This window comes from Podarcis gaigeae (assembly GCF_964106915.1).
Source record: "Podarcis gaigeae genome assembly, chromosome: 5".
NCBI lineage: Eukaryota > Metazoa > Chordata > Lepidosauria > Squamata > Lacertidae > Podarcis > Podarcis gaigeae.
In genome coordinates this window covers 55,660,403-55,676,499 of record NC_139681.1, presented here as the reverse complement: position 1 = coordinate 55,676,499, position 16,097 = coordinate 55,660,403, and the positions used below count along the sequence as shown (strand labels likewise).

At 46.1% G+C, this 16,097-nt stretch overlaps 1 protein-coding gene across 1 annotated transcript in view; it reads left to right on the top strand.

Moving 5' to 3' along the window:
• The first annotated feature begins 12,742 nt into the window (after positions 1-12,742).
• SORCS3 (sortilin related VPS10 domain containing receptor 3) overlaps positions 12,743-16,097 on the top strand; it is a 422,195-nt gene continuing 418,840 nt past the window's right edge. Inside the window, exon 1 of the mRNA XM_083741537.1 lies at positions 12,743-14,300. Coding sequence (XP_083597663.1) covers positions 13,401-14,300 — 900 coding nt within the window. The 5' untranslated portion in view covers positions 12,743-13,400. The remainder of the gene's footprint in view (positions 14,301-16,097) is intronic.

Genomic DNA, 16,097 nt, shown 5'->3' with positions numbered 1-16,097 from the left:
GTCCTCCAGCTTCAAGTGGTCCCCAGATGACCACCATCAGCTTCAGAGTCAAGGACTTCATCCAGTTCTATGGCACTCTAGCCTTGATGTCCAGATCTCTGCTGGACTCTAGGGTCATGACGACCTTTATTGTGGAGCTTTGCTATGGATGGAAGAGCCAAGCTATATGGAGAAAGGACTAAGGGGATGATTGGAACATGCAGAGAGGATCCTATGAAAGATAGTGGTCTGTGAGGTCTTCATTTTAAGAGATTGAAAGGTAAAAAAACCCATCCTGTTTCTCATTAAATATGTTCTTCTTTACCTGAGAGGTTTTTTTATTATTTCATTTTTTCCTGAGCACCTGCTGAGCATCTCATTTCTGGTGGGGAGAGGGGGGCCTTCTGAACAGTGAGGAAAAGAATAGCCTGAGGTAGAAATCTATAAAAGGCTGTGTTTATCATATGAGACAAAACAACACACAGTGGTGGGAGGTTGAAATGTCTCCTGGCACTCTTCACCATCAAAGCCCGGGAAGCTCAGCTTGGACGTTAAACCCCCTAACATGCTAAGAAATTCTGCCTTCACAGAGAAATGTTTCTTTGAATTTATCTTTGCCAGAGAATAGGGAACAAGAAATGTGCCCCCACCTCCTCCTTCCCGTCAAGGTGTGTTTCAGGGGTGGGAAGCACATTTTATTATGGGAAATGATGTGGGATGGTGAACATATAGCATCAATTTTAAAATAGTATTCACCCACCTATGTGGGACCATCTGATACTTCATGCTTCATGACACTTCTACCCACTTGGAACCAGCTGTCTGTTCAGAAAGGAGGTTGCAGAGTAGGTTGTAAAGCGCAAACCTTTCTTTTGCAGAGGGTTGGGGTGGGCCATTTCTTCACCAGCATATTTTCTTCTCTTGTTTTACCATAAGGAATGAGGAGCCTTTGGCTCTCCAGATGTTGCTGGTTTAAAACTCTCATCATCCCTGACTACTGAGCATCCTGGATAAGGCTGGTGGGATTTGTTGCCCATATCCAGGTCCACAGGTCCACCATCCTTCTCCTAAAGACTTTTATATTTACACTGAGACAACCAAGGATATATTGTTCCCCCGAATTTGACATTAAATACAGGTATGGCTATATTCTGTCTATAACTCAGACATCTGTAATATAGGAAAACCCATGGCTTCTGATGAAACAATGGCTATTATTTCTCTCAGTAGTAGATTCTGGAGCAGGAGATTTTGTGTAAGGAATGTTCTATGCTGGGTCAATCCTCATATGGATTGGCTTTTTATTTGTTTTATTTCGTAAGATTTATACACCGGTTGATTGTGAAAGAAGAAGAAGCAGCTCAAAGAGGTTCACAAAAAGATAAAACAATAACATTAAGACAAGTTTAAAACAGTACTAAAACATACCAAAATAAATGCCAAAACAGATTAATATTCACCTCAACTAATTGAAAAATTATTTGGGTTCATCGGCTCCCACTCCCCTTGATCCTAAAAGCAGGTCGAGGGTGATGTGGGTCTAGAAAATTAGTCTCATCCAAGAGTGTCTTCAGTTACCTGCACTGCTTTCTCAATCAGCTTCCTCAAAAAGAGAGTATTAGTAACTGGTTGATAGTTGTGAAGAACCATTTGGTACAGGGCAGTGTTTTTTTAAGGCACTGTAATAATGTAAAGACACATTATCAATGCCCTGAACAGCCTCGGCCAATTCCCTACAACTAACTTTAATTAGCTTTGAGGGACGGGGTTAAGAAGGAAGTTGGGTGGTCTCATTGCTGCAAAGACCTTGCCAGTTCCTATACTTTCAAGAGAACTTGGTTGGTAGAGCATGAGATTCTTAATCTCAAGGTTGTGGGTTCGAGTCCCATGCTGGGCAAAAGATTGCAGAGAGTTGGACTAGATGACCCTCATGGTTCCTTCCAACTGTACAATTATACAAGTTTATGAAGTTACGTGGCACTATAAATCCATACACTCTTTCAAGCTATATAACATAGATGAAAAATCTGTTGCTGGACTACAACTCTCATCATCCCTGACCATTGGCTATGCTGGGTGAGGCTGATTGGAGCATCTGGAGGAACACAGGTTCCATTCCTCTTCTGTATGGCTGGAATTATACAATGCATCAACACCTCCAACTCACCATTAAGTCACATAACCAGTTCATGGTGTACCCATTGGGATGTATGCAAAGGGAAAACATAAAGTCTTCAGATTAAGACTTTCCTGTAGCATATATGTTAAAATTTGACCCTCAAAAATGGGGAAAAAAAGATTATTGGGTAACAAGGACATGCCTTGTTTGCCTAAACGGTTCTTGCTAAACCCATGAGTGGCTTTTTGCTAATCAGGCACAGATCCCATCTGTGTTCTGCTCCTTCTCACATTAAATTATCCATAACATGATACACACAGCATAAACACTACAGGAAGTACTGAACTTCCAGCTCAAAATGAAAATCCATATTAAATCCCTACTGCTCCTGTGTGCTTTTCTGACCTGCAATGAGAGTAACATTCTCTCTCTTTTTCCTGGAAAAATGCCTCTGTCTGGCATGGTGTGTGTGTGTGTGTGTGTGTGTGTTTCTGAATCTGTTGCCTCTATGAACGTTTGACCCATTTGATTTGAACAGGCTTTTCCCTTGATGTAATCAAGGGCCCCACCTCCCCCTCCTCTGACAAATTCATTTCTCATCCTGTGTTCCTGGGTATTATGCATTTTAAGCCATGCTTATACCTCTCTTCATTATTATACCTGACACATTGGCTGACCTCCCACTCTGGAGGACTTACACAGTTGGGACAGAGAAGGAAAGGAAGGTCTAGGTAGATCAAGTTCAAGACTGAGTTTTGTCACACTTTATTGGACAAGGGAACAGGGTCAGGCCGGGAACTTTTAGCTTAAATGTCTCCATGAGCGTCACGGAACAACAAAGTGCAGGTTGAGTTTCCTTTGCAGACTCTGAAGGTTGTGGAGCAGAACTAGCTGTTTTAAGAGGAGGCCCCTCTTTTCTTTGTAATGTGGAGACTGGGAGGCCAATTGCAGGAGAAAATCAGCAAGTGACAAGGGTGTACCTCCCCATCATTCCCTCCTCTATGAAGTTTTCTTTGCTCCCCGCTCCCTAAAGCTGCTGGGCTCTGAAGCCAAAAGTGAACATGGCCTAATAAGGAGGAATGACCTTTGGAGTGGCATTGTAAAATAAAATTGCTGGGCATGGGGCGGGGGGGGGGGGTTAAGTGCATTTCTATTATCTCAGCAAAGGCAATGCTGGAAACAGGGCATTTGCCGGAATACTGTCTAGTTTGATGTTCAGAATTATATGAATTGGGCTGCTTCCCTTCCACCTCCTGCCCCCCAAAAGGGGGGGGGGGCGGGCAAGTTTTTGCCTTTCCTGATCTTCCACTGTGGCCATCCTGATTTGGGCTTTTGCAACACGAGAACAGGGTATAAATAAAAAAATATAAATAGAAACACAGGATTCCTACAATAGTCTCCCACCCAAGCATCAATCAGACTCATTTCCTCTTCCATCTCAGTAAGGTTCCTGCAGCAGGAGAAAAGCTCCTAAAATTAGGAGAAGGTGGCAGTGGGTTATGGTGGTGGGGAGTGCACCACTTAGGAAACTATTTGATTTTTCAGGAACAAAGGTGAGATCTATAAGGGATTGTTTTCTATTGTAAGGTGGGGTTTATGGAATCAGGGCCACATTTGAACAAGCCACAGTTTAGGATGTGGGATTATAGATTAAATCCTAAATCTAATGCTATGAGCACATCATACATTTAAAGGACATTTCCCCCACCTCCCAAAGTATCCTAGGAATTGTTGTTTACACCCTCACAGAGCTGAAGTTCCCATCACCTTTAGCAAACCACATTTCCCAGGATTCTTTGGGTGTGTTCTTTAAATGTATGGTGTTTTCACAGCCTAACTTTGCCAAACAACAGCTTCATCTGTTCTGCCGCTAGGGCTGTGTACACATTATTGTTTACTCTGACTGTAGTGTGTTCCCACTGCTGGTTTTTGAATCCATGTGTACACACATCACCAATGATGCAGAACTATCCTGTAGTGTCCTGAGAAATGCTGCTGTTTGATGAATTTCCCCTCAAGCCAGCTTCAGTCTGAAAGGAAAACTTAAGCCACATTCATTTTGCAGTTAAGCTGAGGCGTGTTCATTTGAAGCAGCCATTGTATGTGTGCAGATGACAGTTTCACAAACAGGAGTTTGGTGAGGGTTGCAGGGGCAGGGAACCAAACAGGTAATGCACATTGGGTGAAGGTTTAGCAGGGGTAGGGGACAACCTAGCTGTGTTTTAAACCAATAATGCCCACATGGTCTTTGATTATATAGCTCCCATCTCTGGGTATCTGTCTGCCACCACTGGGAATACTTGCATTCTAGGAAAACTGTGTAGTCAGAGTCAGGTGATTTGCCTCAGAAATCTCCTTTCTTTGGTTTATGGAACTTTGCTTCCAGTTACCCTCAGTATAAACTACCTTCACCAACCCTCTGGATGTTTTCGACTACAGTTGCCATTAGCTCCAGACACCATAGCCATGCTGGTTGGGGCAGATGGGAGTTGTAGCTGAACACATCTGGAAGGCACCAGGTTGGCAAAGACTACAATAAATAGTGGTTGTGTTGTGGTTGCCAGCCTGGTATGATTTGCCCACTGGTCATGGTGTAAATGATTTACTTCCCCTATGTGAAGCTTCTGAGGCCACTCTCTGGTAAAACTTGAGCATATTAACCCCTGCTTTAGGGAAACAAGAAGGTGAAATGGAGAGAAAACGTGGACAGCAGACATAATTTTCCTCCTCAGGACTCAAAATCTATCTCAAGGTGCCCTGTCTGAGACTGTGTTTCCCTCTTGAAGAGACAGGATAAAAAGGGTAAAGGGACCCCTCACCGTTAAGTCCAGTCACGGCGACATTGGGGTTGCAGCGCTCATCTCGCTTTACTGGCTGTGGGAGCTGGTGTTTGTCCGCAGGCAGTTTTTCTGGGTCATGTGACCAGCATGACTAAGCTGCTTCTGGCGAACCAGAGCAGCACACGGAAATACCATTTACCTTCCCACCAGAGCAGTACCTATTTATCTACTTGCACTTTTGGCATGCTTTCAAACTGCTAGGTTGGAAGGAGCAGGGACTGAGTAACAGGAGCTCACCCCATTGCGGGGATTTGAACCGCCAACCTTCTGATCAGCAAAGCCCTAGGCTCTGTGACCACAGCAGCAGCAAGAGTATTTAAAAATGTGTTAGGTGTTGAAAATAATTTGCTAATCACACTTTTTTGGGGACATTCTTTTCTATCCACCTTTCTTTGTTGATTTATTTCATGCTGCCTGTTTTCCTCACTAACTTGAATTCCTGGTTCTGATTTACCTTCTGGCTCCTTTTGATCCTTATACCCATGTGCTCTTAGATGCTGTAAAGATCTATATGGGCACCTGGTGCTTCTACACTTGTATAGCTTACCTTGATAGAAAGATCAATTAAAAAATCAACAGGATCCAATGAGATGTAGCGCCAGTAGTGGATATTTGCAGCCCATAAGGGATTAAACTAGATTGTGCCAAGGATCATAGCAAGGATTAGGGTTGACTGCAATGGATATTGTGTAGGATTAATCAATTTCTATTCTGGGAAATACATTGTAACAAATCCATGACCATCTAAGCATTTCACGGTTGTCACTCTTGTGCATACCGCATCTGTTCAGACAAACCACATTAGAGACTGGGTGAAAAGTCGGCATTTCCTTTTCCTTTAAGCTTTTAGAAAGACTGCTATTAGGGAAATATGATCCCTGTGATTAACGTCTGTTCTTAGTCAATATATGCATGACCAATATACAAATACTATATATTTGTTACTATAGGGGTAGCCAACATGGTGCCTTTCAGATATTATTAGGCAATGGTCACATTCTCACTCTACATTTAAAGTGCTATGATACCACTTTAAACAGTTGAGACCTTTTCCAAAGAATTCTGGGAGCTCTTAGCTTCTTAAAGGTGCTGAGAGGAGTTAGGAAAGCTCTATTTCCCTCCCAGAGCTACAATTCCCAGAGTCATTTAACTATCATTCCCTCTTCACAGAAAGCTATGAAAATTGAAGTTCTGTCAAAATACCTCCAGACCAAATTCCAGTGAAATCACTTGAGGAAAACTGAGCTATGGGATTTCTTGGCACAAGAACAATGTTGTGGCAAATAAGTTAGAATTTCCAAATACGCATTAGATATCAGCAGAAAATGCTATCAGTAAAAACCAGCTGATTATGCAAAACCTGCCAACATTTTGTGACAGACTCTGTTATTAGATATCAGCAGAAAATGCTATCAGTAAAAACCAGCTGATTATGCAAAACTCTGCCACTATTTTGTGACAGACTCTGTTTGGTGACTGGTGGGCTTCAGCTATTTTTGGTCACCTGAAGTGGGCCTTTCAGGTTTACAATTTTAGAATAAGGTTACCAGATGTCCCCGTTTCCTGGGGACAGTCCCTGGATTTACAAATCAGTCCCCATACAAAATCCATTGAAGTTGAAAAGTGTTGCGGATTCATTGAAAAAAATCTGGTAACCTTATTTTAGAACTCCTGCACTGCACCATAATGGTTCATTTAGGTTGCTTTCCTGCTAATATACGCAACAGCTGCCCCTTTGATTACAACAAATTATGAGGTTATGTAGCACCCTAGATAGTTTCTTAATAGGGCAGGCATTATAATTTTGATATATGGACCCACAGGGTCCACCTTCATCATGTGGGAAGAAGTTGTATATGTTGCTGTGCGTTGTGTAGGCACAACCATGGGAGAGAGCTGCAGCCATTCTACTGCAGGTAGAATGGGATTCTGTGGGTATGTTCTACCTTCCTGACTCTGAATGCCTGTTGCTTAGAATCACAATTGGGGAGTGAACTATTGTACTCAGGTCCTCCATTGGGCTTCCCATGGGCATCTGGCTGGCCTCACTGAGAACAGGATGCTGGACTAGATGGGCCATTGGCTGGATCCAGCAGGGCTCTTCTTTTGTTCTTATGTTTTTAAGCCCAATGTATAGGTTGCCTCTTCTGAAAACGGATACAATTTCAGGCAGGTTACTTGAATGTTCTGTCCATGATGTTTGATATCTGGTAGCTGTTCCACACATATATGTGGAACATATATATGGTATACATCAGGCACCCCGAAACTTGGCCCTCCAGATGTTTTGGGATTACAATTCCCATCATCCCTGACCACTGGTCCTGTTAGCTAGGGATGATGGGAGTTGTAGTTGCAAAACATCTGGAGGGCCAAGTTTCGGGGTGCCAGTACACAGGTTGCAACCGCTGAATGATGAATGCATTCACTTTCAGGTGCCTCTAATTTGAGGAGATGTAGTACTGTATTAGTGAAATTTCTAGCCTTCCTCTTCCACCACGGTCATGACTTAAATGCACCAGGTTAGGACCAGGGCATATTGTACAATGTAGTGCGTCTTGCAGTGGATGTGAGAGTCTCTCTCTCTCTCTCTCTCTCTCTCTCTCTCTCTCTCTCTCTCACACACACACCCACACCCACACACACACACCCCCACACACACCACTAATTTGTTCCAGGGAGGATTGCTGAGCTTCCCTTAGTCTGCTATAGTGTGCAATGGAGTGTGTTGTGGAAACTGAGTATGTGCTAATCGCCATAATCATAACATATATTTCATGGTAAAAGAATAGAGTTTCCTGATGGAAATAAATATTTACACAACCATTTCCACAAATTAGGTTTTTCTGCTTGGGAATTTACCTTTTCTTTTTCTTTTACAATCTTGCTTATGCAAATACCAAAAAGGCCAACCAACACATTTGGATAATTGGGCATTCGGATAAACAAAAGTACTGTTTTGCATAAGGGCTTCATTTGCATGTAGCTAATAGGACCCTTTCTTTTGGACTTGAGCAAATACATTTCTGGATAACCTGAGATCAGTGGGTGGGGAGGGGTTTTTTTATTGCAATGTACAATATTGCAAGGACTGCAAAGAAATTGCAATAATATAAGCATGAATACATATGGTCCTATTGAAAAACAATCCTATTATTCCCATGCAAGGTCTCATCACCATATTTCAATCAGAGCAGAGTATGTTCTCCCATGTAAGCTAACTGCTTTCTCTGCAGCCAACATTATCTGCTAATGGCACATCTTAACTGGAGTGATTTTGCCAAAACAATAGGCAATATAGCAACCATGATGGGCACCCCAACAGCATCCCTGGCAGCTCTGACTATCAGTCTCAATGTTGAACATGAACGACACTCTTCTCCATTAGGTGGGCACTGAAAGCACCAACCAATATGTGGCAATGTCACAATGATGTCACACTACCTGGACCACGCCCATGCTCAAGCACACTTCCAGGAAATTTTCATACCCATTTCCCCCTATAAAAGTATCCCCTAGTGTGCTTGAAAAGAAATGTTGGGGCGTGTGGGTGTGTGCATGTGTGCTTTTATTAGTTTAACCAACCCTGAGTTTGACACAGACAGCAGTTTGGTTTAAAATTTAATTAAAGAAAAATATTTCACAGCTGTATTCTAGGCTGAGTCAGACAGGCACTCTAGGCTGCCTTTGTTTTTTTCAGAAGTCTTTGGCAGGGTTGCCCACCACAAGAGACCAACCATTTGGTTCAACTGCGACCCTCTTCAACACCTCAGCCGTTAAGGCTGCACCTGGTAGGCAGAAGAATGTGACTTTGAAGGAACCCCTTTCACCATGCCCAGCATGTTGGAGCTGTCAACAGCTTCCCTCTGTACAGCATCCTCCTCGCTTGTCACCTCACTAAGCAACACCTTTGTTCTGTTCCATTGTGTTTCTCGGCAGCTTTGCATTGGCTCTTAGATCTAGCAGATGGGTAGATCTGTCCATCACCCTTGGAAGACCACATCAGAATTCTGCAACAGTGCTTCTACAGAGAGAGGTCAGCCCTGGCTGAGGTAGGAGCAATGTGAGTTTTCCTTTCCCAACCACCCCTTGCTTTACATTTACCCAAAAACATTGCAGTGTGCTGTCTCAGAAATATCTAGGTATTTTCGAGACAGCACACTGCAATGTTTTGGGTTAAGTCTGCCTATGACGAACTACTTTCATTTTAGTACCTAGGGGATGGATTGTGGCAGTTCTGAGGCTTTCCTGCTTGGGAAGGAGGGTCCTTTTAAATGATCTAGTTGATGCCATAGGAGGAGCCAATTAATCTTTCCAGTTATCAGTGGGAGAGGGAAGCTGAATAAAGGTGTGATAAATTCACCAAGACTGCTTCACCAAATATCCATTGCTTCTTAAAGAGATTCTTGCTTCCCAGGTGCTTAAAAATAAAACTGCATCCTTTTTCTTAATAAGCACACACACACCTGCTGAGGGGAAGGACAGAGGAATGTTGCCTTTTGAACACAGTTTCTGGGGTGGCTGCTATCACATAGTGCTCTCACATCTGGTGTAGCAGAGCCTTAACAAGAAGTTTTAAGAGGGTTATATTTCTGTGTGTGGTTGGACATGTTGCCCTAGAGAGAACAAGAAGTGGCAAGTGTTTTAAGACCCTCCCTTTTGTAATCAGTCAAGGCCTTTTTCATAGTACTGACTTCTTGGAGTGGCAGCGGCGAATCTCTGTTCTTGCCCTGTAAAGTTCTGGTGTGGAGAGATTAACCATAATGTTTGTGTGTAGAATCTACAAAACCTCCATGAGGAGATGGACATTTGATGAACTACTGTTGCAGTCTCTAATCCCCCCCACCCCCGAAACTTTTGATCATCACTATATGTTTGGCATTTAGGTGAGGTTAATTTTCTCCCCTATAGAAAATATTCTGCATACTAATTACAAGATTCCTGTTTGGTCAAGGTCCCTATGAACACCACCATGTTTACCAGTGAGAGACAGTCAATCAAACCAGCCCTTTGCAAGCTTATTAAACTCTAGCCCCTTACAGTATGTTCAGGCATAACTGAGAGTGCACCATGTGGGTTGTCCAGCAGGAGTTAAGTAATCATAACCATGAACATTTTACCCACAATTGCAAAAACATGCCAGAGGTAGCTGAATTTCCAGCTCTGGTAAGTGGTACTTTCTGTGACACAGAGGTTTAAATCATCCATCAACACGGGGCTTCCAGCAATCTGACATAAGGCAAGGGATGCCAAACGTTTGGCCCTCCTGATTGTTGGGACTGCAGTTCCCATCAGTTCAAGCCAGCATTGCCAAAAGTTAGGGATGATGTGCATTGTAGTCCAACAACATCTAGGGTAGCCACATGTTTTCAAGTGCTGACATAAGGTATGCCCACATTGCTACTGATGTCCTATTATGAAGAAAGCTGTGACTGACAACTGGGTATGGCTGGGTGGGTAAGGATAGCTAAGCACTGAGGTGCGGCAGTAAGCAATTCAGAGGATGACATACCAATGGCGTGTCAGCAAATGATGGGACAAAGCACTGGCAGTGAAAATTATGAGGTTGGGGAGTGTTGGGGATTAGCACTTCCAATGTCTTTAATTCAGTTTGCTGCCTTGGGTATGCTGCTTGCTTATATCTAGTCCAGCACTCTGTTTTCTCTGATCAGGGTCAAGTCAATGCCTCTGGGAAGCTTCGAAGCAGAAGGACACGAAGTCAACTGGTCTCCCTTGCTGTTTGCACTCAGCATCTGGTATTAAAAGACACCTTGCAGCCTCTGAATAGGAAGGCTCCATGTTACAGATACTGGCTCCTGTGATTGGAGCAGGGAGAAGCTTTGAGTGGAAAGCAGAGGTGTGGGGTGGAATTGATTGTCAACATCCTCCCCTGCAGGTGGCAAGCCTCACTGCATTCTGTAAAACAATTTCTACTAGGCAGTAGAGCACATGCATTGCACGAAAAAGGTCCCAGGTTTATTCCCTAGCAGTTGCAGGTACAGCTGGGAAAGACTGTTATTCCATACAGCAGCTGTTAGTATAGACCAGGGACAGCCAACCTGACTCCATCCAGATGCTGCAGGACAACAACTCCTACCATCTTTGTCCATTGGCCATGGTGGCAGGGGCTGATGTGAGGTGGAGTCCAGCAGCATCTGAAGAACTACCAGGTTGGTCGCTCCTGGTGTAGTTGATACTGAGCTGCATGAACCGATGATCAAGGCAGCTTCCGACGTTCCTATATAGAACCAAGTTTCTTCTGCTTCTCTTTGCAAACATCTGCATTGTGTTTAAGGCCGTCTCCTAGGCAAAGTCCCTGGAATGGAGCATGTTAAAAAGATAGGTAGATCAGTCAATAAAGGCAGCTGAAGGAGAATGGACGACTGCGCCTGGGAGTGGAGAATCCCAGAATTACCCGCAGGGGAAAGGGTCACTAATCAGCCTGTTTACAGCGCCTGAATAGACGGCTATGGCTTCCCATAGACTGAACGTGACGGTTTCGAGACGAAACCCAAGGAAAGAGTAGAGGATTTGAGGTGGTTTCCTCCCCCCGTTTTTTTCTAACCGCCTTTGCAGGCTCACGCCTTAACTCTTTAAATGCACTAACTGCACTCTCAGGAGAGGGAGGGAGATTGCAGGAGCTGTCCACTCGTCTGAATAAACTGCAAAAAGTATTGTTCAAAAAACAACCCCAATTTTGGGGAGCGGGGATCATTCTTCTGTAGTGAGGCATTCGTAGGACCGGGGACAGGGACGATGTATTTTATACTAAAACACACACGTTCCTGCAGCCACCATTTATACTTTCTCGGTTTAGGGAAGTCTCTTGGGGAAATCCACCTGTAATGAGCTCTGTTCTCGACTTGGATATTTTGCAGCGGTGTGGGGGGCATAATTTCTGCTGTTGTGTATTATTGTTTTAAATTCACGACCACAGTTTATCCTTTCTATTAGCATTTCTCCGCCTATAAAAAGAACGTTAGGGACCCCCCCCCCGCGCCTTCTCATTTGTAACTTGCTGTTCCACAGCGAAGGCATGTGAATCATCCTAGAGAGAGAAATTTGTTGCGCTTGACAGCTGGGCTCTTGACCACTTTTACACGGAATAAAGTCCCGTTGGTTTTATTTCAAGTTGGATTTACACCCAAGTAAGTCTGTACAGAATCGCGGATCTGGATTCCTAGCCTTTTGTTGAGTGTGGAAATAGTAACATAAATGTATTTTTGTGTTTGTGTGTTGCTCTTCAGAGACTCACAGAGTCGACAGCATCAGTGCATGCATGGAGTCTTCCGTGGAAGTTCCAAAGGCGTGAAATTTACTTCCACATAAGGCTTCGGTCCTATGCACTTACTTGGGAGTAAAGCCTCGACGCGACTTGCTTCCGAGGAAACGCGCAAAGGGTTGGGCTGCCAATCAGCCACAGATCGCTGTGGATGCTCAGTAGCAATACTCAGGATCCTTTCCGCGCTCAAACTACAAGAAATCCAGAACCGCGATCTTATGCAGACTGGATAGATATACTATTGGAAGCAGCGGGACTTCCTTACGAACCAACAGGAACAGATCAGGTTTAAACTCACTCTCTCTCTCTCTCTCTCTCTCTCTCACACACACACACACACACACACACACACAAACCCTAGCCTGTTACTTCAGCGGCCTCCGTTACCAGACTATCAAAGCAGGAGAAAGAAAAGCTGTCCATTTCTGGGTGTTGGGGAAACCCGGGAGATCTTTGGCTCTGACTGCATCGCTTTTCTCGCCCGCGCCTCCCCATTCGCCCCCGCCACTCGCCTCCCCAGGGCCAAAGCGGCGGTGCTTCCCATTCCGCGGCGCCACGCGAGGAGAAAACCCCCCGGCGGTGGTCCTCCTATCGGCTTTCCTCCTTGGCTGTTGTTGTTTTCCTTGCCCACGCACGCCCGTGTGAGTTTCTCGCACTCGCTCTTTCTGCTAACACAGAGGCACCGACGCGCGGGCGCGCACACACACCGCCGGATTCCGCTGGAAGTGCAGCGTGGTTGGTGCACGGCTCGGTCTAGTTCAGCCGCTGCGTTTCGCTGGGGCGCAGCAGCTCCTCCCCTTGGTGGTGCTATCCTCTTACTTGATCAAATCCTCGAACGTGAACAGTTTCACTGAAAAGCACTTTTTTGGGGAGGAAGGGGGGGACAAAAAGAAAGAAAAGAAAGAAGAAGAAAAGAGAAAGAAAATCCACCAAGTGAAAGAACAAGAGTCCCAACTATACAGGAGTGTGTCTGTGGTTTTGTTTCGGGTTTTTGTGTGTGGCGGTGGGGATTTGTTTGAAAAAGAAAACAACTGCTCGTCATCAGAGAGGAAAAGGTGGAAGAAGAGACCTTTGGCTGCCAAGGAACCCACCGAATCAACCAGCTTCTCCCCTCCCTCCTTTTCTAAAGGATCTGCCTCCCCCACCCCCCACCCCAAACAAGCAACTCTCTCTGCGAGGCATGGAGAGAGGCTCTGGCTGGTCCTCGGGCTGCTGCTCCATCGCTTGGATCGCCTCGACATGGCTCTGGCTGGGCACTTGGCGTTTCACCGGCGCTGAGATAACTTGCCGCTCTTGCTTTGCCGCCGCCGCTTCGTTCTCCACATCTCCGGCATCTTTCCGGGTCCAGCTTCTGCAGCAGCAGCCGCCGCCGCCGCCTCTGGAGGTTCCTCGGGGAGTGCCGCTTGGGCCAAGCGGGGACGGCGGCGAAGGGGAAGCCCTGCCGGGGAAACCCGGCGGAGGATGGGGTGCTGGGGGCGAGGGAGAAGAAAGAGAAGGCGGCGGCGGAGGAGGAGGAAGGGAAGAAGCGCTCCGGAAGCATCGGGGTCCGGGAAGGGGTCAGCCAGCGGCTCGGGGGGTGGGTGGGCTGAGCGCCGGCGGGGCGCGCCGGGGAGCGGCCGCCGGCGCCCTGAAGGGAACCGGGAGGGCGCGCCGGAGCCCCACGCCCGGCCAACTCTTCTCAGCCAGGGCGAGGGGCAGCGGAGACTCGCCGGCGCTTGGCCGGGAGGAGACGGAGCGGGCGCCCGGAGACGCCAGGGAGGAGGAGGCAGGAGTCTCTCTTGGCAAAATGCCGGGCGGCAACCCTCGTGAGCGCAGGGCCAGGAGAAGCGCCGAGGAGCGGCAGCCTTTGGCCCCGGACAGCCTCGGGGCAGAAGCGGGCGCCTGGGGCGTCTCCTTGACCGACGGCCAGAAAGCGCCGCGAGCGCCAGGCAAAGGTTCCCGCGAGGAAGGGCGCACCGGCAAGCTGAGGGGAGCGGCAGGCGGCGGAGAAGAGTGGCGGCTGAGCAGCACGACCTTTGCCCTCGCCGGAGACTCGGCCCACAACCAAGCCATGGTGCACTGGTCCGGCTACAACAGCAGTGTGAGTCAAAGGGCCCCTCGGGGCTGGGGCGGGAGGGCTGGGCTGGGGGGTCGTAGTAGTGCCATGGTTGGGCAGACACAAGTCCACTCCCTTTGTTTTCCTGCTTTGCCGAAAAGAAGAAAAAAAGTTTTCCCATCCCCATTGGCTGGGCTAGAATAAACACGGTCTGGGGAAACGCGCGACAAATCCCAAAGCCGTGTCATCTCTGGGTGGCTGGTGGGTGCCAGGGAAGGAGGGAGAGTCCTACGGTCCTCACTTTTTATTAGGCAGTGGGAAACGCGGAATACGAGCTCCTGGAGGAAAGTTCGGTCAGACGGCTTGTTTCAGAGAGAGGCTCTTTCTTTCTATATTAAAGAAAACCCACAACCTTCCTTCTCCCTCTGAGAGAGAGTTATGCTCTGGACATGGCTTGTAATGCAGTTGCTTTCTCTCTTCCGCCCCACCCGTCCCTGGAAACCCTTCAGTGGGTCCGTGTGGGCTCGGTTGGTGGGGGGACGCGCAGGCTGAGAGGGAGGGAGGGGCGTGAGCCTTCTCCGTAGTTTAGAACCTGGCGTTTCATTTATTAAGGGAAAGGCACGTACCCCTCCCTCCTCGCCTCTCTGCTGACATGCAATGAAAGAAGAGGAAACTATTTCAAACAAATCAGAGGCAACTCCGAGCCTTTTCTTTCCAGTCAATAAAAGGGTCTAATAATAATAGCAGCAACAACAACAACAACAATAATAATAGGAAGGATTCCTAAAAGTTTGCCTGGCGGATTCCATTTGTGTGTGTATGCATATATATTTCCTGGACCCAGTCTTATCAAAAGGTGGCGCCCTTGAAGTCTTATTCCGAATAGCTGCACTTGGAGGATGCAGCTACATTATAGGCAATGTATCTGCTGGAGAGAGCAATGAAAGGGGCATTGTTAGGTTGACTTAGCTAGCTAGCATCTTGCTTCATAATGCTCCTAGGACGGCCATAAGAAGGATTTTCAATTTTATTTTAACCTGATGCCAGGAAGGTTCTAGTCAGTTCTGCCATTAAAGGCTTGGGAAGGAGGCAAAACTGTGCACAGAGTGTTGGGGAAAGCCCACCGGAGGCAATGTTCTGATTATTACCTCCTCCTTTATTGCTTTTTGCATGTACTGTCACCAGGCACAGAACAATTACAAGCACCAAGTGGAACATCCAGATCTGAAAATTCCATATTCTGTCTTTTCATACAGTTTTTACTTCCCAGTCGTTATTGGTCGTTTGGGGCCCAAAACCTTTGGTGTCTTGCCTATTCCTCTACAACAACAGCCTCATACACATTTTGATCTGGAAGGCTTACTTTTAGTTTATCACCATTTGCCTAGCAATGGAGACTTGAGTGCAGGCTACTTTTCACCTCATCGTGCCGTGGACACCACATTACTAAGAATAGAAGCAATAGTGGATGTCCTAAAGATGTGCCATGTCTAGAGAAGCACTGTGGAATCCTGATTTTTAACAGCTTTGATCAATGCAGTGAAATTAGAAGTTGTTTCGCTGTCTTAAGTGTTCAGTGATTCACCAAAGGAGCTAGTCACTGATACGGGTTTTCAGTACTTGATTGCTTCTGGTTCAGTTCAGAATGCTTCTGGCACTTTGGGAAAATAAAGATGTCATTTTTGTCCAAAGGCAAATGTCAGACGATGATCTTCTTTACTAGGATGGATAAATAATACTAGATCTCTGCTAATAAAACTAAGGACTTGTTACAGGGTGCCAAATAGCCAAGTACACTGCAGTAGCATTCTTGGTTCCCTCCCTGATATTTTGGGCTGGAAA